Raw genomic sequence first — 23,838 nt, 5'->3', positions numbered from 1 at the left:
TTTGGTGACTCTTGGTGTGACCATGTGTATAACTTTTTCCAGAATTCGGGCATATCCTTTCAATGCCAATATCATTGTAGCATTGGACGTCTACACCATCAACATAAAATAATAATAATAATAATAATAATAATAATAACAATTACATCACACAACAATAACAAATTAAAAACATATGTTCTAATTGTATCAACCCTTATTAATAACTTCAACATAACTCTAATGCATAATAACGGTTAGAAATCTTAGCCAGCTTACATGCTCACAAAAAATACATTAGCACCGATAGAATAATAAGAAAAATCGCAGTCTTTAATTAGTAGAAATGGTGGTCGAAGGCGTATATGTCACGGTTGGCGACTCTGGGTAAAACGTTAACGATTCTCACGAGATGTTTTGTTCGAGATTTAATCGATAATATTAGCAATTATAACATATCCCAAACTTAATTTTAACAACCAATTAATCGACCAAATACATGTGGCAACATATTACAAAAATGAGAGGCATTCTTGAGTTTTTGTCTTTGATTTTCGATTTATTCGTTTTAAAGCTTTTTTTTTTATTGTAATAAAAAATCGAACCAAACCAAACTAAACCAACTTCAAGTAGTTCAAAACCGAATTCTAATTCCTTGTTTCGATCTATAACCTGAATAAACATTTTAGTTGTTCGGGTTAGTGTATTGAGTTGAGGTGAGTCATATTAAGCCAAAATTATAATTGAATTAGGTCAATAGCAAAACTTAACTAACGATTAGTTGTTATTAGGTTTATTCGTGTTTAGAATCGAAAATCAAATTTGATAAAGACTCGTTAAAAGTGGAGAGGTTTTCTTAAATATGGTGGGTTTCCTTCTGAGGGGGTCTTTAAATCGGAACTGTTTGGAGAGATTGATGTACAAGCTTTCCGTCATAAACGCACCAACCTAGTACTTTGAAGTTTCTTACTCGAGGAATAAAGATAATTAGGTGAGGCAATAGTCTAAATTACGGTTAAAAAATAATGAACGTATTTTAGCCATTTCAATCAAAGTGGGTTTGGATGAGCTTTTAAAACTTACTTATTTGCTTGTTGAAAAGCAAAATGTGTTTGACAAAACTCTTTCAAAAAGGAAGCTTTTTAAAATAAAAGCTTTTTTTAGTTTTCCAAAACACCCCCAAAATAGCATGACAACAAATGAACAACGACTCTGGTCGTCTTTTATTTCTGCTGCACTACTCACCCATCCATAAAACCCTAACCCTTTTCCGTCGCTATCTCGTCGTCCACAAATCGCCATTCCATTTGCGAGTAAGTTCAGTTTTTGATTTTCCTACTCTTTAGGTTTAATAAATAATTAGTTACCCAATTGATTTTGCTAATCAGACACATTCCTGTCTGTAACTACAATCAGTCTAAAACCCTAGAATATATTGAAATTCAATAATTAGGAGCTGCTGATTTGGTATTATTTAGTGGAACTAACCCTATTGTAAATCATCGGCTCTGATTATGCCCAACACGATCTAAACTCTCAGACGCGCATAACAATGAAGCGGAAACGTTCATCTAAAAAGCAAACCGCTAAAACATTATTAATGAAGGACACACAACAGAATGAAGCTGGTTTTTACAAATCTGAAACCGATGAAAAAACGTCTGGAAGCATCGCTGCAATGCGGACGGAAACCGGAGCCCAAAGAACTGCTTCTCTTATGATAGGAAGAAATGATAAAGGAATGATGGAATTTGATACCAACAGATTGAGTCACATGATTGCGTCCGTTATTAAAGAAATATCCAAGGAAGCCGGTGGTATGGCTAATTTGTCAAGGAGTTTAGTGGATGAACCAGTCAGCAATGGCCCGGTGGCTCAAGTTCCTTTCGAATCGCATCAAAATGCAGAATACAAGCAGAACGAATTGGATTATGCACTAGCGGTACGGTTTGCAGTTTACTATATCGTATTATTTTACAAATTATGCATCATGGATTTATCGTTAAAGATGTTGTTTTTATACACTAGGTTATTAAAAAGACCATGAATTTGGATGCAGCGGAACCATTTAACAGGCCTGTAGATCCCGTTGCACTTGATATACCTGTAAGTTTACTGTTTGGATCTAATATCGTACTTTGACTTGAAATAAATTGCTTCATGTTTTGTCTTCAATGTTTTTGTTTTCTTCATTTGATGTATTAAAAACTATTTTAGTTAGGCTATATGCTATGATTGCACTAAAAAGTGAAAATGGTGGTGACAGTAACTACATTCTTGAGTAGTTTTTTTATTTTTTATTATTATTATTTATTTTTTTTAAACTCTACATGACGAAAAGGAATCGAGAAATATTCTATGAACGTTTGATGCATGTTTAAGACGTTTCGAAATTTTTGTTTTATTTAGTATTAGCATTCTTAAATAGTGTGTTTTTTTCACATGCTATTTTGTTTTTTGGACGTGCATGCTTAATGGTTCAATCAATCAATCATTCATACCCAGTAGATCCCACTCATAGCAAAGCTAGTAGTAGGGTCTGGGGAGGGTGGGATGTAGGCAAACCTTACCTCTATCCCTAAGGATAGAGAGGCTGCTTTCAGAGAGACCCCTGCTCCACACCAAACAAAATAAACAACCAAAACTATATATATATATATAGGGTTAGTATCATTTCAGAACTCCAAAAAAGTTAAGAACTTCTAGGAACTCATAAGAACCATTCATTTTTAATGTTTTCATATATTAACATTGTTACTAGTTTTACCATATTTTATATATAAATTTTAGATTATATATATATAAATCACAAGTTTATATATGTGTAAAATTTATGTAATAACAAATTTACATATATGAAAAAAAAATTATGTGTAAAAACTAATTTTCATAATCTAATCATAAATATAGATATAAAAAGTGATAAAACTACACTCAAATATCATTAACATACAAAACTTTTTGTAAAATACATTAGTTATTCCTTCAAGTTCTTTAGGAGTTCTGTAATGATACTCATCATATATATATATATGTGTGTGTATATATATATGTGTGTGTGTGTATATATATAACCGAAGGAAAATGGAAAGGGTTAAGTAAACATGCAACATATATACATAGATAGAGATGAGTAATAAACAAATATCGTAGCCTACACTACAATAAGATCTAGGCCCCTAGGCAAATGCCAAGACCACAAAATACCCTTCTAAAAGTCCTTAACCTCAATCCTACGTCTCCACGAACTCCTATCCTGAACCATGTCCTTAGAGAGGTGCCATTCAATCAGATCATGCCTAATCCGCTCATCCCAAGTCAGTTTTGGTCTACCGCTAGTCCTCTTCCCCTCTAAAACAAGGGCTTCTAGTTTCTACCACCCTAACCGGTGCAGACTCGTGTCTTCTCTTCACATGCCCAAACCATCTCAACCTCCCTTCTCTTATTTTATCTACAATACTAGCTACCTCTAATCTTTCCCTAAAGACCTCGTTTCTAATCGATCCAACCTAGTGTGCCCACAATCCATCTCAACATCCTCATCTCTGCTACCTCCAACTTACGTGCCTGTGTTTTCTTGATGGCCCAACAATCCGATCCAACCTAGCATGCTTCATGGTTAAAGAAATGAATAACTCGGATTACTTTTGGTGCATATTTATTGACGTTTGGAAAGTCTTGTTTTATTAATTATGAACGGCTCATAAAAGGTGACTCGTGAACGCAGTTTATTATGCATTGTATTATCACATTATTTTTTTTTTGTTTATCGTATCATATGATGATTTTCCATAATATATTTAGTGGAGCTTGAACCAGGATTATTTTGATATTATCAAGACACCAATGGATTTTGGTACAATACGTGACAACCTTGAGAATGGTGTCAAGTACAAGAATTCAGCAGATGTGTTTAAGGATGTTGAAAATATTTGGCACAATTGTGTGGTTTATAATAAGAAGGGTGATCACATTTTGAAGCTCATGAATCGGGTCAAGACGTTCTTTATGAAGCACTGGATTGCAGCCAAATTACAAACAGAACAAACACCGGCTATTATTGGTATGGACTCTACACATTGCCATTTTCTTACTATTTACTATGCAAGCATTTTTGTGATATCCTAGTGATTTAATACAGTCTTAATTCTATTTGATATTCTTCCGTAATAACTGTTTTAACCATCTCCTAAAATCAAACCTGGATAACCGATTAGGTTAATAAACGAGTTGGTGAACTGGAATAACTCGATTATAAGCGATTTTTCATTAAAAAAATCAAAAAAGTTTAATTAAATACTAAATATATCAAATAATCTCAATAAAGTTATCTTTTTATCTATTATTGAAGTTTAGAATTAACAAAACATAATCTTGTTACAAAAAAAACATAGAAATCGCAAGTACATTGTATTTATTGACAACTCATGACAGTATATTCCATCAGGGTGTCATTAATATCTTCTAATTATGTGTAAAAGAGAGATTAAATACAATAACATGACTCCTCTCTAGTAAATATCTAGTTTTTTGTCCGCTGTTTGTTATTATCTTGAATATATGGACTTCTCATTATTCATATTATGGCATTTTATTTCTGCATTTGACCATTGTTGGCCAGATTTGCACAACAAATAGTATGCTGTAACTGCTGTCAAAACTGTCTTTTATAGAGATTTAGGGACATTCATTAAGAATATGATGCCACAAAACGATTCTATAAAAAAATAAATGTTTTTTCAGCTATAGTTTTATGTCGAGGTGTATCTAGTCTAGTGGCACTAGATATCTTTTTAAGGCAGTGTTCGGTTTGTTGTCAAGGGTTTGTTTTAATAGGAATAAAATTTGTACTGTCTATTAGAGCAGTGCATTGTGATGCATATATTGAGTTAGCCAGTTACTAGTTTATGTTTGCTGTTGATTATTGTCATGTCTTTATATACGGAGATATATGTTAGCTTTTTTTTTATTATTATTTTGTTATAGGAATACAACAGAAAGCATTTGTTTATTTTCTTTTATAAAGCTTCTAACTTTCTAATTAAACACATTCAGATATCCAGCCTGGTACAGGATCTTTCATCTCGAGGCACACCAACCGACAAAACGAAAGCCCTCTTGTCAATAATTTTACCCAATTGCCAGAACCCGAGGCTGGTCAACCTGAGCAGAGCTCTAGTCAACAACAATCTTCTCCAGAAAAGGACGAGTCTGACTTTGATACTCCTTGTAAGTATCTACTCGATTTCATTTTTTTTACCATAACTACTTGGGATATAAAACATATCTGGTTGGTAAACTCTAATTTGCTGAAACCAGATTCGGAAAATACTAGAAAGAAGTCCAGATTTCAAGGGCTAGCAGACCGCCAAAAGTTGTTACTGACAGCTGGAAGGATTAAAGTTTTAACCAATGATCGGGGTCAGCCTATTGGTCCCGAGGCTGTTAAATTAACTAACTTTTTGGGACACATATCACGAGATGGAAATATGGCTCCTCTTACTTATTCAGGTTGGAGCAAAGTGCCCGAAGAGTACAAAGAGAAGATGTGGCAGAAAGTTTTGGTATGTGAAGAAGAGCTTTTAACTTTTTTTTTATTTGGTTATTTTAAAACAATGTATTAATATTATTTGTATTTTTCAGGCAACGTTTGATATTGAACCCGGTCATAGACAGCAAATGCTGTTGTCAATCGGAAGTAAATGGAGAAACTTCAAGTCATATCTTAAGTCATCTTATTATGATACGCATGAAACTGACGAGGAACGCCTTGCGGACCGTGATGAGCGGGTTCTTCCTGATCAATGGTCGGTTCTTGTTAATAAGTGGAGCTCTAAAGAATTTCAGGTCCGTGTCGTGTTCCATGAATTTGAAGTTTCCATCATGTTTTGAAAATTTGTTAAATTGGAAAGGGGGTGACGGTGATGTAATTTTTTTGTGATGTTACAGAAACTTAGTGCTAGAAACAAGGCCAATCGTGCAAAGGTGAAGTTTATTCACACCGGAGGGCAAAAAAGCTTGGCTAGATTACTTGAGGAGGAGGTAATTGTGTTTATATAAATATGATTTTGTTAATAAGGTTATTCCATTATTTGGTTTTAAAAAGTGCAAGGCGGGTGGTTCATATACATCAAGGTCAAAGTTAGTATGTAAAATTAACCAAAGGGATGAAGAGATTATGAATAAAAAGACTGATATGTAAAATAGACGAGGCAAAGTGAAGCTTTTGCTTGTACATAAAGCAACGTCACACAACATCAGAGAGCCTCAAGCTTTTTATAACGAACTTTTTTTGTATTTTTGTATATACCAGGGTTAATACTATAAAAAACCAATATGTTTATCATTTTTCACGTAAAAGTTCCTCAACATATTTTTGGCGTATAAACGTCTTCATCTCTTTAAGACACGAAAAAGTCCCTCAACCTGATCTTGATATATTAAAGTTACTGCAGTTGTCTAGAATGCATGTACTTGTAAACAAATATGTAAAAAATACCTGTTACTTATTTCGTTTTTTTTTACAAAACGTTTATGATGGACAAGTATAGGGACTTGGGTCGAGGGACTTTTTAGTGTTTCTTTCACATGTGCAAACTTTTTCATGAAAAGTAAGAAAATATGTTGGTTTTCTGTGATATTAAGCCTATATACTGCTAGCAGTTCTTTGATTTATTAAATATTTCTGTTTACAGAAGGAAAAAAGAGGTGACTGCCAGGAACTCTCACAGGCAGAACTACTTATAAAGACCCGAACACGCAACAACCGTCAACCCATGAATGAATCAACAGCTTCTGTAATTGTAAGACTCTAAAAAGTGAAATCTCATAGTATGCACTTTTTTTATATTTCATTGGACTTCTTATTAATCACATGTATTTTCTTTGCAGGCCAAACTTCGTAAACCTGTAACTCCAACTCAAGATGATGCTTTTAATTGCGCGGATAATAATAAAGGTGGTGGGTCCCAGTCTGATGCTTTTAATTGCGTAAAGGGAGCGGATAATAATAATAAATGCGGTGGGTCGCCGTCTGATGCTTTTAATCGCCTAACAAGAGTGGATAATAATAACAAAGGTGGTGGGTCCCAGTCTGATGCTTTTAATCACCTAATGAGAGCGGATAATAACAACAAAGGTGGTGGGTCCCAGTCTGAGTCAAATGGGGGAACCATAGTACCTAGTCATGCTGCGGCTCTGAAGATGGTAGAGGCAAAGAGTGTTGAGGTTGATGAAATGAAACAGAGACTTACATCAATGGAGGAAACATGTTCACAAATGGCGGCTCAGATGTCTGCAATGGTGTCTATGATGGCTAATATGCAAAAGGCGTTTGTTGGAGCGAATGCTCCTAATAATGTAAGTTATGATTCCTGATACATGTCCGTTCGTTCAAGTTTAGCTGATTAACTAATGGACTTGAACATTTAGACGAATGGTTTTCCTTGTTTATAAGCCTGTAAACGAACCAAACGAACACCGACGGAGCATGTTCATGTTTGTTCGTTTGGTTAAGTTTAACCAGGCAAACGATAGAACATGAATGACAATTAAACGAATGCGCTTTTTTTTCGTTTGTGTTTGTTCGTTAAAAATGAGCGTGTTCGTGTTTATATATGTCCGTTCGTTAACAATATAAATAAACAGTGTGCAAACGTAACGAACTGAGCGCTTTCATGTTCGGTCGTTTAACTTTAACCAAGCAAACAATCGAGCACGAACTATTAAACGAACATGGGTTTTTTGTTCGTGTTCGTTAGTTAAAAAATGAATGTTTCTTGTTCCTGTTTGTGTTCATAGTTAAAAGAGTGAATGTGTCTTTGTTCATGTTCGTTGGTTAATAATGTAAATGAACAATTTACAAACGGAGCATGTTCATGTTTGCTTGTTTAACTTTAACCGAACAAACGATCAGACACAAACAATTAAATGAGCGGGTTTTTTTTTGTTTGGGTTCGCTTGTTAGAAAAAAAAAGTGTGTTCGTTTATATTTGTTCGCTAACAGTATAAACAAACGATTCACGAACGTAAACAAACGAGCATTAACGGAGTATGCTCATATCCATTCGTTTAAATTTAACCGAACAAACAATTGAACACAAAACAATTAAACGAGCAGGTTTTTTTTGTTCATGTTCGTTCATTTAAATATGAACGCGTTCATTTATATCCGTTTGTTAATGCCATTAACAAACGGTTCACAAACGAACATAACTGAATATAGATGAACGAACATAAATGATCTTAAAACTAATTAAATGTAAATGTAACGAGACTAAAAAAACTTATATAAATGTTTAAACAAAGGTAATGAACAAACATAAACTAACAAACATAAATGAACCTAAGCGAATGAACATAACCAAATTTAAATGAACGAACGCACGCGAACATGAATGAACAAAATTTTTGTTCATATTCGTTCGGAATGGTTCACGGGTCGTTTGGTTTGTTTACATTAAGAAAATGAACATTAACATTATGTGGGTTCATTTATATTCTAAATGAAGTTAATTAACCTTGGGGCAATCGGTGACACATTTCCACCGATTGCAATAGGCATTGGTTTTAAACGTTTCATGTGTGTTAATTAGGTTCCTCTTTCAATTCCGGTGGGTACACCAAATCAGTCAGAACCAAATTTTACGTCTATTCATGAAGTTCCTGAGAAGCCGGTGAATATATTTTTATTTATTTATTTATTTTTTAATAAGTGTAACATGCTATTCACAAAATCACTTGATTAATGAGTATGGATTTGTGTTGCAGACTCGTGGAAGAAGAGAAGGTAGAAAGACCAAGACCAAGTAGGTGTGTGTTTCATTTATGTGAATTTAATTAAAATCGCCTTTTGAGTAGTTTATGGATTTCTGAATTTGATTATGTAAGCGTGTTGTGATGATCAAAACCCACCCGTTAAATCTTGACGTATTGTCATCCTAAATGACGTGTAGTTCTCTTTTCTTGAATATGAACTTCAGCAAGTCTGAAAGCTTTGAGCATACCGTTAACTATGGTTTTGGGAAATGGCAAACCAACCGGTTGGGTTGGGTGGGTTAGTAGTCTATGCATGAGGTACCGCATGATGTTTAGTATTTAACGTTTAAGTCATGATACAAGTTTATAAAGCTTTAAAAGAGAGCAAATATATATAAATATATATATAAAAAGTAGTGTTTTAGGGTGTTGGTTATTCCGAACTTCATTTTATCTTGGTTCTTTGTTTAAATAGATGAATCCAACCTACTCCCTCTTGCGTAACATCAGCGAATACAGGTGACAGACGGATTGCTTCTGGTGATGTGACCGCATCACCACCTTCTCCTAGACGTCTTGTGAAAACGTTGTGCATCACCTCCCCTGTTGTGTTTTAGCCATCGCCTCGGTGAAAACCAAGATAAGACATAACATTACATGTTTGAGAAATAATATATATAAATAATAAAAGCTAAACATCTGGTTTTGTTTACGTGATCGGTTTCAAGTTTCAAACCGGCCACAACTATTAAACTACCAAGATGTGGAAGCTAAACCGTGTTTGTATCTTAAACCGGCCAACTTGCTTTCTTTTTGGTGGGTTGATCATGGTTTTTGAACATAATTTATACATGCCGTCTATTTTTATTCCTAGGATTTATGTGGATTCCAGTTGTAAAACAACTATGCTTAGATATATTGGGGAAAGTTAACATACAAAGTAATAATTTGTACTAAACGTGCGAACAAAAGAATCTGACGGTGGCAATTGTATAAATAACTTGAAATTTCCTTTTTTTTTGCATAAACCCCAAATTCATCGTATACCAAAGTTTGAACCCATATTCATTCATCAAAATCCAAATGATTCTCTCAAAACCTTCTACAATCATCGATCAATTTCACTTTTGATATGTTAAATCATCTGCTAATAATGGCGATTGAAGGTAACTTCCATTTTCTAATCACATGTTTGTGTGTTTGTATAACTAGGGTTTAGACCAGAAAACTGATTTCAAATTTCTCATGTTTAATGCAATTTCTACACATACATATAGAGATAGAAGCTAAAGCACCAGATTATAGTGAATGAAGAAGCAAACAAAACCGTGATAAACTCTTACTTCGAACCACAACAAGTAACTAGTCTGTTTATTGCTTTTATAACCTTGTTATGTAATGTAATTCGCATGCAGCGAGTCTGTTTATAGTTTTTGTTACTTTGTATGCTGGTTATAGTGTAATTACACAGAGTAATTAGTTTTGTATGTGTGTAATTTGTTTGTTTATAGCTTTTGTAATATATTCTTAGATTGCAGTGTAATTATTTTTCACAACTAAAGTAATTATCATAGTTGTAGCAGTTGTTTCGTAAATAGTGTAATTAGTATGTATAAGTAGAGTAATTGTTAATATGTTTCTAATTAGCTGTTTGGAATGTTAATTTGTCTAATTATAGCTTTTGAAATATGTTCTTAGGTTGTGGTGTAATTATTTTTCACAACTAGAGTAATTATCATAGTTGTAGTAGTTGTTTCGTATATACTGTAGTTAGTATGTATAAGTAGAGTAATTATTAATATGTTTCTAAGTAGTTGTTTTTAATGTTAATAACACACTAAAAAGGAAGAAGAGTAAAAGAATATCCATGAAAATGGTTTGTAGATACACTAATGATGAATCATCACCTATTGTTTTAGGTGATGATGGAGAAGAAGTTATTGCTGCAAAGACTATAAAAAGATGTCGGAAATGCGGGAACAAAAGGTGAAGATTGTGATGGGAGTCAGAGGCGGACCTACAGTGGTGGTACGGGGGTTGGTCGACCCCTGTGAAATTATGAAATTTAGTATTATATGTGTTGAAATCCTGACCGACCCCTGTGAAATTTTGACACCACCCTTGTTAAACTAGAGAATGTAAGATGAAAGTTTGAACTTGGACTCGCCGGAAATTAATAGGTGTTTGTTGATGACGCCGGAGTGACCTGTGAGCGATGAAGGAGATGCTCACCTACTATTTAAAAGTGAAAATTAAAAGTTGACTATGTAAAAAGTAGGTCAGTGTCAGTGTAGAGTAAATGTCATACTAAAAGAGATAAGCATCACTATTATTATTTTATTTATTTCTATTTAATTTCGATCCACAAACAAGTTTCTGTTTTTCATTTATTTATTTCTATCTAGTACACGATATATTAACTTTTAATAATTTCTTTTAATGTTTAACATATATATTTTGTCTACAGAACAAAAGGCTATATGAATATATGTGCCCTGATCTAAACCAAATAATTTATTAAACATGCATATAGTTGTAAATTTACGACCCCTGTGGAAAAAAATTATGGGCCAAAAACCTACAAAAATACCGACCCCTGTATAAAAACTTTATAGGTCCGCCACTGATAGAAGTAATGAAAATGCATATGGAAATACAGGTATGCTAAGACAATTACTCTAGTTTTATATCAATACTTCTCTAAAACTAAAATATATGTTTTTAATAAAGTTGAAGGTAGCTATGCTGAAGATGGTGATATCGAGGAGAGGAAAAATGTTGATAGTGGCTGCATGTAATCATTTATTTATACATCTACAATTTAAACTGCATGTACCATCTGCACAGTATCCCTTCCAATCGTTTGCTTCCTTACTCCTTTGATATCATCAATGTCTGTTTGTTTCTCTCTTTAGGTGTGACAACCACCATTCCACTCTGTCTGTCTCTGTTTTCATTGTTCACAGTTTCCGGGTTCGATTTCGAAACCCTGGGTGGCGGTGGGGTTGGTATTATGTTGCTTCATTCTTCTTTTTACCATCCCATTGAGAAACAACGATTACGTCCAATGTCTTCGTGTGCGCCGGCTAGCAAAACCCTAACTCTGAAAATTAGGCACCGGTGTGACTGGTATGCTCATTTACGTTTTTCATGATCATACCAATAGTTGAGGTTTCTTTATACGCTTGATTTTTGCTAAAACAATTTTAAGCTGTGATGGTTTCCTGAGCTTTATGGGCAATGATGTCATCTGATCCTTTTCTGTTCCTGTTTTTGATGTCTCGAATGGGTTAAAGACCGTAATTGGGGTTAAATGTGTCAGACTTCAACCGAACACAACCCCTTGCTAGACGGTTTTTTAAAGGCGATGATGTTGCTTGAGCCTTTTTCATTTCTTTTTTGGATGGCTTGAATGGCTGAGAAATTGAGATGGTTTAAACGGGTTAATGTGTAACCATCGAATTTTGTAGGCGATGATGTTGTCTGAGCCTCTTTGGTTTGTATTTTTAATAATGGCCGGAATGGGTTAAATATCGTAACTGGGTTAAATGGATCAACGCGTGAACCTATGGGGTTCAACCAAACAGAACCTCCTGTTCACGGTTACACCTGAACATGACTCGAAACCAAAATATTATAGGTGTTGGTTAAACTTTTTGTCTCTTACGTTTAATTGTTGATAAGAAAGTGGAACAATGGATATGGTTAGCGTTCGGGATTGTCCAGTGTGTTGTTATGGGTAAAAAACAGGTCAAAAGGACTACATTTATAATTCTACGACAACTTTATTGCGCTTTTGGATCAAATTTATGTTAACGGGCCAGTTTTACAGGCCAAAAACAGGTCAATAGGAAGGGGTTCAGGTGATTTTTTGTTTAAAATCTACCACGTTATTAGTTACATTGCAACGATTTTGAAGAACATCAAATTGTTGACGGGGTTTTGCTTTTCTTAATTCAAATTCGTTTATGAGTTGTGGATTCTGTATAAACCCGTTCTTTAAAGTGTGTAGGTACACCTTTTGACTTATATGTTCAATTTGAATTTTGGTTGAATTAACCACAGTTAGACAATTGAACTTAGATTTGTTTATTATAACTTAGTGTGTTAAAATGAATTACTGTACTGCAATGAATTAGTGTGATGCATTGTCTTTTTGTTATATTTTATACACGTGTGTGAAAGTGTTTTTTTATGGTTGATATGATATTAGGTTTAAGCATCATAATATAACCATGGATGATTACAAAGCTTATTGAGCATTAAAGTTACTGGACTAAATACAGCAGCATGGATATGTAAAAAAGACATCAGCATGGATTTGTTTTTATTTCTATTTTTTAGTTTGTATTAAGAATTTTACAATGTACGTATATATAGCAACTGTTTCCCAACTAACCATTACCATTATTTAAATTTATATTTGTGATGCTGTTGCAAACGGCTTTCCGGTTGTCAATATCGACCGTGTATTGTGGTGACTTCTATCTTCAACAATTGGGAATTTTAATGAGATGTTAATGTCAAACGGGTCAGTCGAACTGACTTTTCTAATGAATACGGAAACTTTCAAATCAACTGCCACAACACCCCCCCCCGCCCCGCAACGCGGGGGGTCAAAATACTAGTTCTACAATAAATATGTTTGATGGAAATAATTACTCTACTTTTATAATAGGTAATTGATCTATGACTGTCACCGCCCCGACCCCTATACCCCGGGAGGGGAGCCGTGAACGTTGAGTGGTGGTATCGGTGTTTATTAAAATAATTTGCAGCGGAGTATTTCATCAGGACCGTAGTTAGGAAAAACAATCAGAGTTATAAAACATCATAATTCTTATTTCATAAACTGGGATAAAAATCCATTTTTATAAAAGCATAGATTTTATAGGGATAAACCCTAATTTACAAAACACGTTTCTTTATTCTGGTGACAAGCCACTTATTTAAGTTGGAAGCCCGCATGCATCATTCCTTTGTCTCTAACAAGTCATCTGAAACATGTTTAAGAATATTTGATCAGCAGTAAATACTGGTGAGTACATTCATTTATAAATGACACATTTTACAGTTACAGCATTAAGATGTTTTTATATCTGCCTGCTTACAAATTACCGAAAGGTACTTGTCACTCGACCGTATCTATGACTGTGGTCATATTACTTATTGGCTAACACTTGTCCAATAAGTAACATGTAATAGCCCAGTAGGCAAGTCTTGTATACAACACCCCACAATACCAGTAGTAACCATCCTATAAGTCTACAGAGACTTAATCACGATAATGTAGTTAAAATCCTTTGAAAATATATTTGAAAATATTTAAACTATCTGTCATAAGTTTGATGGGTTTAGAAAAGCATCATGACAGTGTTGGAAAATCAATTGTCTCACGCAAACGTGAGTTGTGCAAAAACTCGAATGTCTCTCCTTGCAAGTTTATATTTAACAAGCCTTCTGATGTTAAGCACTTAAATTAAGCACAATGTGGTATATCTATGTTAGTATAACCCATAATCATAACGATAATCACAAGACATGAAACTTCATTAGGTAGAGCTTTTGGATTCGTGTATATAAGTTCCTTTCAATCGGAGAGGTGCCGTTGCAACTACTCGGGTATAATACTAGCCTTATATATAAGAAATTTTGAGAGAGAACGTGAAATTGAACGAGGAACGAAGGCATGGATTCCACTCTATTTATACTTGAAATTGAACATCTTCGCGTCGCGCGAAGTAGATGTAGGGTTGTCGAGTCAGCCCTAGCTATGCCATGTGGCTCGCCACGTGTCAGGTAAAGTGTCATCGTTGCGTGACTTCCATGTCGCGTCGCACAAAGAATATCTTTGCGTCGCTCGAAGGACAAAGGACTTACTGGATAACTACTACTAGTTCGCGTAGCGTTAAGAATCTTAACATCATGTGTAAGACCCCGAACCCCGGGAGCCCCATAGTTGGTATTCATACAAAATATTATTTAAAGTAATTAAACTTGAAAACGGTTTCTTCCATTAAAACAAACTTCTCAGAGTGTAAATCCTGCGGAAAACATAAATTGTAAGATAAGTTCCCTAAAACCCGGGAATTTTGCCCAAAACCAATTTTAAATGTAATTAATAAAACTATTTAAAATCAAATGGTTCAAAGTACATTCTTCCATTCACGTATGCCCTTCACAGTCCAAGTAGCTTCGTGCACGTCCAAGCGATAAGGCATCCTCTTCCTAACCTGAAATATCACACTAACATGCACACAAAGTCAGCTTAAGCTGAGTGAGTTCAAGTTTTAAATAAGTAGCAAAAGTCTTAATAATCATTCCAACAGTTTAAAAACAACAAACGGAAGTACATCGGTTAGGTCACCACATTCAATAAATAGTCATTCTTATGTATGAGCATCTCTATACTTGCATTCCTATATATATATATATATATATATATATATATATATATATATATATATATATATGTTAAACGAATCAGTATGATTAAGGTCGGGGCTAACCATGATGCACCACTCGCCCGTCGGCAATCAAATCGAGTCGAATACACGCGTAATGAACCATAAAACAAATTGTTAAACGAATCAGCCCCAAATGGGCCAAATTCCCATTTTAATCCTTTCATTCATCATAATTAAGTCACCCGAGTTGATAGGGCTGACGGTTCCTTTTTGCAACTCTCAATTTAACATTTAAACGAAAATTCGCGCACCGCCGACTCGATTGACCAAGCACCAACCAAAACAGCCCCGAGCATCAAAAAAATAATTTTTCCACAGCCCTTAGACTCCCCTAGGGCCGTACAAACTGATTCGGTTGGTCATCCAACCGATTAACGCATCAAACTCAACAATTTGCAATTCTACACCCGATAAACCCTAGTTTTCGATCTAAAATCGATTGACCGACCTAAACACCTCCAATGGCTACGAAATTTTAATATGATGTAAATGCCATAACTGGGGATCTTTCTACACCGAAAACTCTAATTTTTATCCACGGGAAGTGGGTCAATTACACCTTGGCCGAAAATTTGTCCAACGAGAAGTATCGGCAAAATTAAGCATCAAAACGATTAGGGGTGAACAAAAAGAGTGTTGGGGATTGTAGTACATACCTTGAACTACTTCTAGGAGCTTGGAATTGATCAAAAAGTCGAAGCAATGAAGGGGGGGGAGGGCTGTACCCGGCCGATCGCAACAGCAGCTAGGGCTAGGGTTTATTTTTTTGTTTATTGTTATATTATAAAACATTTTCATTCTAGCCCCCAGAATTTAATAATAATTCAACTTAGAAGAAATGTTAAGCGATTAGACGTGCCGGGATGACGTAAAGGCTTCCGAGAAACGTCGGATAAATCCCGAGAATTATACATACTCTATAAGCTTTAGTTCTTGAAACCGGAATTAACGGGCGTTACATCACACCTTTGCGTCGCGCGAAGGAACAAAAATACTAAGGCGACCCTTAAGCGGCGATTTGAGCGTGCGAAGTGCAAAGTGCGCCATCAAAGCACCACATTGCGCCCATCGCACTTCGCCCGAGTTCGTGCGCGTCGGGTGCTTCACACCCTCCGCTAGGACTACCGGGTGTGATTTGGCACATAAGAATATTATCATGTGAGATCTCTTCCTTATAAAGAGCTTACAAGTTTTGTAATATAGCGATGTGGGACAAGAATTTGAAATCCTATTTATACCATGGTGGTAGCCTTCCATTTTCTTTCCTCCACTAATGTTGGATGGAATTTCTACTTCCTTTACTTTTTTCATTCTTCCTTTTATTTTATTTCTTCTCTTTTCCTTCTTATTTCTTCACTTCTTCTTTTGATTATTTCCCTTTGATTATATATATATATATTATGGTTTTTTATAGTCTCCCCTTCTTATTTTGAATCTCGTCCTCATGACCTATAGGAATAGGAGTGGGTACTTCCGTTTCATTTCTGATTCCAATTTCCAAGTATATTCTGGTCCACGTCTTGAATCCCACTTCACTTTGACTAGAACTATTCTTTTATGATTGAGATTCTTGATCTTTCTATCTTCAATTTGTAGTGGTTGCTCAAAGAATTTCAGTTTTTCGTTTACCATTATATCTTGAAGGGGTACTTTTAATGATTCATTAGCTAAGCAATTCCTTAGGTTGCTTACATGAAATACATCATGCATACCTGTCATTTCTTCTGGTAACTCTAGCTGATAGGCTACTGGTCCAACTCGTTTAATGGAATGGTCCAACAAATCTTGGACTTAACTTTCCTTTCTTACCAAATCAGACTACTCCTTTCCATGGAGATACCTTCAGTAGCACCTTATCTCTAACTTGAAATTCTAATGGTTTGCGTCTATGATCTGTATAACTCTTCTAACGATCTCATGCAATCTTTAATCTTTCCGTGACTTGGATTATCTTGTCTATAGTTTCTTGTATGATTTCAGGACCTGATAATTGTTTTCCTCCTATTTCTGCCCATCACACTAGTGTTCTGTATTTTCGTCTATAAAGTGCTTCAAATGGGGCAACATTAATACTTGTATGATAACTATTATTGTAGGAGAATTCTATCAGTGGAAAATGGTCATCCCAATTTTCACCAAAATCTATCATACAAGCTCTTAGCGTGTCTTCCAATGTTTGTATGGTCCTTTCACTTTGACCGTTAGTCTGTGGATGGTATGCTGTGCTCAATTTTAACCTTGTTCCCATGGCTATTTGAAAACTTTTCCAAAAATGAGAAGTAAAACGGCTATCCCAATCAGATACAATGGATAATGGGACTCCATGTAATGAGATAACTTTGTCTACATATAGTTTAGCTAATTGTTCCATTTTGAAAGTTTCCTTCATTGGTATAAAATGAGCAGACTTTGTTAATCGGTCCACAATCACCCAGATTGTATCATTACCTCTTCTTGTTGTAGGTAATTTAGTAACAAAATCCATTGTTATTAATTCCCATTTCCATTCTGGCATTTCTAATTGTTGAATTAATCCTGATGGTTTTTGATGTTCACCTTTAACTTGCGAACAAGTTACACATTTCGAAACATAATTAGCTACATCCTTTTTCATTCCTATCCATCAATAGGTTTTCTTCAAATCTTGATACATTTTGTCTTTTCCGGAATGCATCGTATACTTAGATTTATGAGCTTCTTCGAGAATTCTTTCTCATAGATTTCCTATGATTGGTACCTAGATCCTATTCCCCATTCGAGAATCTCATCACTTCCTTTGATCAGTTGATCAATTGTACCATTTCGTTTCTCATCAGCAATGTTATTTCCTTCGATTGCTTGTTTCTGAACATTTTTCACTTCATCAACTAAATTGATTTGAAGTTCTAACCTTAAAGCTCATACTCTTTTAGGTTTCTCATACTCTTTTCTGCTTAATGCATCGGCTACTACATTAGCCTTACCTTCACGATACTGGATTTCACAATCATAGTCGCTAAGAATTTCCATCCAACGTCTTTGCCTCATGTTGAGCTCTTTTTGCCAAAATATATATTTTAAACATTTGTGATACGTGAATACAACAAACTTACTACCATACAAATAATGTCTCCATATCTTTAGGGAAAAAATTATTGCTCCCAATTCTAAATCATGTGTTGAATAATTCTCTTCATGCTTCTTCAATTGTCTTGATGCATAAGCAATAACTTTTTCACGTTGCATTAATACACATCCTAATCCTGAATTGGAAGCATTACAACATACTGTGAAATCTTCGGTTCCTTCTGGCAATGCAAGTATCGGGGCATTTGTTAACTTTTGCTTCAAAGTTACAAAAGCTTCTTCTTGCTTGGGTCCCCATTCAAATTTAACATTTTTGCATGTTGACTTTGTTAATGGAACAGCTATTAGGGAGAAATCTTGAATGAAGCGTCTATAATATCTTGCTAATCCTAAGAAACTTCGAATTTCTGTAGGAGTTTTAGGAATTTCCCATTTAGTGATCGCTTCTATTTTGGCAGGGTCCACATGAATACCTTCATGGTTAATCAAATGACCTAGAAATTGCACTTCTTGCAACCAAAACTCACACTTTGAGAATTTAGCATAAACCTTCTCTTTTCTCAATAGTGTCAAAAGTGTATGAAGATGTTTAACATGGTCATCACTAGTTTTGGTATAAATAAGTATATCGTCTATAAAAACGATTACAAATTTATCCAAATACGGTTTACATATCTGATTCATCATATCCATGAATGCAGCTGGTGCATTGGTTAAACCAAACGGCATAACTGTAAATTCGTAGTGTCCATATTTTTGTCCTAAAAGCATTTTTAGGAATGTCTTCTTCCTGCACCTTTAATTGATGGTATCCTGAACGTAAATCGATATTTGAAAAATATCAAGCTCCTTGAAGTTGATCGAATAGATCATCAATTCCCGGTAATGGATACCGATTCTTAATTGTGACCTTATTTAATTCTCTATAATCGATACACATACGCATCGACCTATCTTTCTTTTTAACAAGCAGCACTGGTGCTCCCCAGGGTGATGAGCTTGCTTGTATAAAACCTTTTTCTAGCAAATCGTCTAATTGCTTTTTTAATTTTAACATTTCTGTTTGCATTAAGCGATACGGTGCTTTAGCAATTGGTGTTGTTCCTGGAATTACATGAATTCTGAATTCTACTTCACGATCAGGTGGTTGCCCCGGTAAATCTTCTGGAAAAACGTCAGAATATTCCGATACTACCGGAATTTCTTTTAGCTCCCTTCCTTTGGTGCTAATTATTACAGAAATCATATATACTATGCCTTGCTTTCTTAAGTAATTTGCCACTTTCATTACCGATATAAACTTCGTAGGTTTAGGAACGTTGTCTCCTTGAATTGTAATAGTCTCTCCTGTTGAATCTCAACAGAATTCTTATTTCATAGGATTCGAGCATGATTGTCTGCTAACCAGTCCATTCCTAATATAACATCGAATCCAACCAAATTCATTGGAAGCAAATTTGATTTAAACTTGTGACCTAGTAAGTCTATACTCTCTCCTTGAAGTACTTCGTGAATATAAGTGGAATTCCTGTAAGCTGTTTCTACTATGCAGACTTGATTAAGTTTGGTTAATGGTTGATTTAGGGCTTGACAAAAATTCTTGTTTATGAAACTTTGATTTGCTCCGGAATCAAATAGTACTTTAGCGTAAACGTCGTTAATAAGAAACGTACTGCAATGACATACGAAATCATTGCTGCCTCTTGTGCAGTAAGCTGAAAAGCTCATGCACTTTTCTTAGGTCCATCTGTATTCTTAGCTTTGTTGTCAGGCACGTTTGCCAACTTTGGGCATTCTGGATGGACGTGGCCAGGTTCTCCGCAGTTATAGCAAACACGAGTTTCTTTTCTTCTACATTCTTCATATGTTTGACCCGCCATCTTGCAATAGTTGCAGTATTTAGTCTTTTAAAAGCACATCTTCCTGAATGCCTCTTTCTGCAAATTTTACAAAAAATCTGAACATGGGATTGCCCTGTTCCTTTCTTTTGAAATTCTTGGGAAATTTTCTGGGGTAAATCCTTCTTTTTGTTCTCTTCCTGTGTTCGGATTAATCCATCTGTCATGGTATTTCTTAGCTCAACTACTTCCTCAATAGTCTAAGGTCTAGCCGATTTAGATCACGGATTTCACTTACTAATCCCGAAATATAACGAGAAATTAGTATTGTTTCCAGCGAAGCCAAAGCCGGTACCATTCTTGCATATTCAAAGAATTTTTTCGTATACTCATGACATTTCACACCTTCCATTTTGTAGTTCAAAAACATAGCAGCAAACTTTCTCTTTCATGTGGAGGACAAAATTTCCTTTCTACTATTTCTTTGAATTCTCCCCAGGTCAAAATGTAAACTATGTTGCTTCCTTTTGCCTGGAGAACTGCATTCCACCCTAATGCTTCATTAATAAAGAGATTAGAAGCATAAAATATCTTATCTTCTTCAACACATTTACTGATTCTTGTAATAGCTTCTGTCTTTCCTAACCAGCGTAGTGCTAAAATGACTCCTTCATTTCTAGAAAATTCGGTTGGCTTATAGGCCAAGAAATCCTTGTAAGTACAACTATTAGTTTTTGACTTTTTAGGTAGTTTATATTTATTTCCTTCATTCACACTGTTACTAGCTTCAGTGTCAGAGTTTCGTTTGTTGCTCTCGATCTTCTCCCTAATGACAATTACTGGTTGCCTAATAGCTTCAGCAGTTTGAGGGATTGCTTCAGCAATTCTTTAAGCTGTCATATTGTCAATAGCATTCATATTTAGAGCATTTTCTTGATTGGAATTTTCATCATTATTTTCATGGTTATTAACAGAAACTTCATTTGACATCTAAATTTCAAACAAGAAAGGAATATTAATATCATAATTAAATAATCAAATAAGCAAGATAATAATAACACATAAGCACAAAACATGTTAACACATAGGTGTTTTGGTCAAAAATTAACAAAGGTGATTTAGTAACCAAATTGTAAATAGGACTTGGTGCTTGTTTGAAATGAATATAAAACTGCTAGAACACAGAGATTTGTTGTGAGGAAAAAACCCGTTATCCTGAGGATAACAAGAAAAAAACCCCGGGTGGTGAAAACTATCACCACCAGTTTATTACTAACAAAAATCAATTACAAGTGGTGGAGCTAGTTGCATCATGATTACATAGTGCGAGTACTACTAAGTCTCGAGTGATAAGAGTGTGTGTTAATTGATCCAAGTGAGCTCTATTTATACAAATAGTTAGCTAACAATAATCCCTATAATTTCAGATATAATAGACTCTTTCCTATTAGCCGTTCCTATTTTTCCGAAGATAACTGACTCCTTCCAATTAGCCGTTTAATTCCAACATTTCCTTTTTGATCACGCTCTATTTGAAGTAATCAGCTGCGAGTCTGAGTCTTTGGGGAATCGTGGTAACGTCTTTTGACCTGGTAAACAAGGAAAACAGTGAACAATTTGTTAACTATACAATTTATTTAGGATACCTGTTACCTTAGAGGATACCGTATCTTGGAGTTATCCTGAACATATTGCTTGCTTAGGATACCGAAAATCCGAGCCCTAACAATTGTCCCCAAAATTAACGGCTGTTGATATGGATTATAGCTGCAAATTTTTGAATTTTGAATTTTGACGCTTGTCTGGATTAAGTGCACGTGTTAATCATACGTGACCAAGTCAGACCCTTGGATATCTATATTTATTTAGGATAAATAATTCATATATCATCCGGTCATCTTCACAGGTAATCCTCTTGACTTTTTCGATCATCCTCTTCTACAGTCATGAGCCCAAAGAGTCACACTTCCGGTATTGAGGATTTTGTGTCACAAAATCTTCTCGCAAGCCCCGCGAGTGAAATATGCACCTTTAATAACACCGACATCATGAATCTACAGTCTCAAGGCTGTTTTCCTCCGGGGACTGTCTTCAGACCTTTTGACCCAGCCGTTCTGTCCGACCTTGTCTCGAAAACTTGGATTTGCTTTCCGTATTTACCTTTCAAGATTGGCTTTTCTTACCCATTTCTATCCTTTACCACCGAGTTCTTCAATAGAACTGGTCTTAGTTTTCCTCAAACCATGCCCATGGTTTGGAGGACCCTATTCTTACCGGAGAGGCTAATTACTGATCATGCCTTAGATCTCACTCTTTCCGAGCTTGCTTTCGTTTACGACCTCCGTAGCCATGGCTCCTCAAGATACCTCCTTAAGACCAAATCTGACCGAACCCCACTCGTTTTGAGAAATACCCAAAATAACGACCAATGGAAGAAACAATTCTTCTTTGTCAGGAGAGATTCCCTCCCTCATCCTGAAAACCTTCCATATCTTTGGGTCACCAAAAGTAGGATACATTATCTTGAAGCCATATGCTGATATGTCTGTAACTGATATGCTTTATCTGGTCTTATTGCAGCCTTGAAATTCTTCAAAGTCGCTCCCCCTGGCAGAGAGACCGAGAGCAAGCTAAACTTTTTTTTACCTCATAGACGAGGAAGAGAGGACCTTCACTTTCAGCCAGTCACTCCAGAACCATCTGAGTCAGCGGGCTCCGCTATGTTTGGTAAGAAATATTGACACATTAGTTATAAAATTTAAGGATTAGAGATACTAACCTATATTTTTGCAGGCAAATCTGCTCCAGTTTTCGTTCTTGACGATATCGACAGTATGGTCTCCACCCGCAGCACCAAGAAGAAGGAAACCGTCCCCACTACTCAGCCAATGCCTGAAAGCAGTCGATCCAAGGGTTCGAAAAGTAGAAAGATCTGGGATACCTCTGACTCCTCTCTGACGTGTGACCTTGAGTTTAACCAGGTATACCTTATCGTATCCTCATTTCTTGAAGGTAATGTATGCTGAGGCCAATACCCGTATTGCTGAAATGTTGAAGATTGGGACTGTTAAGACCAATCTCCTAGACAAGAAGACCAAGGAGAATGAGGACATGAAGCAGGATCGTGCACTGACCAAGAAGGAGCTTGTTCATCAAGAAGCGGATTGTTTGATGAAGGTCCAAGAGGTTACAGAGGGGGAAAAGAGGTCCGCTGCTATTTCCATCTTCCAGTCTCGCCCTCGTATGGAAAAGGAGGCTCAAGACGTTGGCCTCGATACTCCCTTTTGGGATGTAACTGCTTGGAAAAAGGTACTGGCGGAGTTGACCGGAGAAAGCTTAGAGGAACCGGGTTCGATCAGAGTGGAAAAGGTAGCAGACGAGGTGGTGAAGGCGGCTGTTGGCAAAGTGGCGATTGATGATGCTGCGAAGGAGACTGAAGGTGGTGAACAGTTGGGCGATAAGGGCGATAAAGAAAAGGCCTGAGCCCAATTTTTATGGCTTGTGTGTTTGTCATGGTTTGGTGTTGGTTTCTGAACAATTTTAATTTCTGTCTTTGAACCATTATGCTTAGGATAATAGGATACATGGGTGGAGGGATCTTGGTTTTCAAGACGAAGCCTATGTTATCCTTGATTTTGAACATCCAACAATACTTGGGTGGAGGGATCTTGGTTTTCAAGACGAAGCCCGTGTATTGCATTTTTATTTCCCTGCATTTAATGTTAGTAATG

At 35.6% G+C, this 23,838-nt stretch overlaps 1 protein-coding gene across 1 annotated transcript; it reads left to right on the top strand.

Moving 5' to 3' along the window:
- The first annotated feature begins 1,531 nt into the window (after positions 1 to 1,531).
- LOC143532845 (uncharacterized) lies at positions 1,532 to 23,590 on the top strand. Its single transcript, XM_077027771.1, has 15 exons — positions 1,532 to 1,921; positions 2,008 to 2,085; positions 3,799 to 4,042; positions 5,035 to 5,208; positions 5,299 to 5,543; positions 5,623 to 5,826; positions 5,929 to 6,021; positions 6,675 to 6,782; positions 6,871 to 6,918; positions 7,027 to 7,338; positions 8,574 to 8,654; positions 8,749 to 8,767; positions 22,688 to 22,834; positions 22,901 to 23,088; positions 23,165 to 23,590. Exons 1-15 carry the CDS (start codon positions 1,532 to 1,534, stop codon positions 23,588 to 23,590), a joined length of 2,757 nt encoding a protein of 918 aa, XP_076883886.1.
- The last annotated feature ends 248 nt before the right edge of the window (positions 23,591 to 23,838 follow it).

This window comes from Bidens hawaiensis, unplaced genomic scaffold, assembly GCF_021521415.1.
Source record: "Bidens hawaiensis isolate Kalapana, Puna unplaced genomic scaffold, B.hawaiensis_p1.1 tig00009545_1, whole genome shotgun sequence".
Classification (NCBI taxonomy): Eukaryota; Viridiplantae; Streptophyta; class Magnoliopsida; order Asterales; family Asteraceae; genus Bidens; species Bidens hawaiensis.
The sequence above is the reverse complement of the archived record's forward strand: the minus strand, read 5'-3'. Positions and strand labels throughout refer to the sequence as shown.

Coding starts and splice junctions, on each gene's coding strand:
- LOC143532845 (XM_077027771.1), top strand. CDS start 1,532: ATGAAGCGGAAACGTTCATCTAAAAAGCAAACCGCTAAAACATTATTA. Junction 7,339..8,573: donor GAGCGAATGCTCCTAATAAT/GTAAGTTATGAT, acceptor TGTGTTAATTAG/GTTCCTCTTTCAATTCCGGT. Junction 22,835..22,900: donor AGCGGGCTCCGCTATGTTTG/GTAAGAAATATT, acceptor ATATTTTTGCAG/GCAAATCTGCTCCAGTTTTC.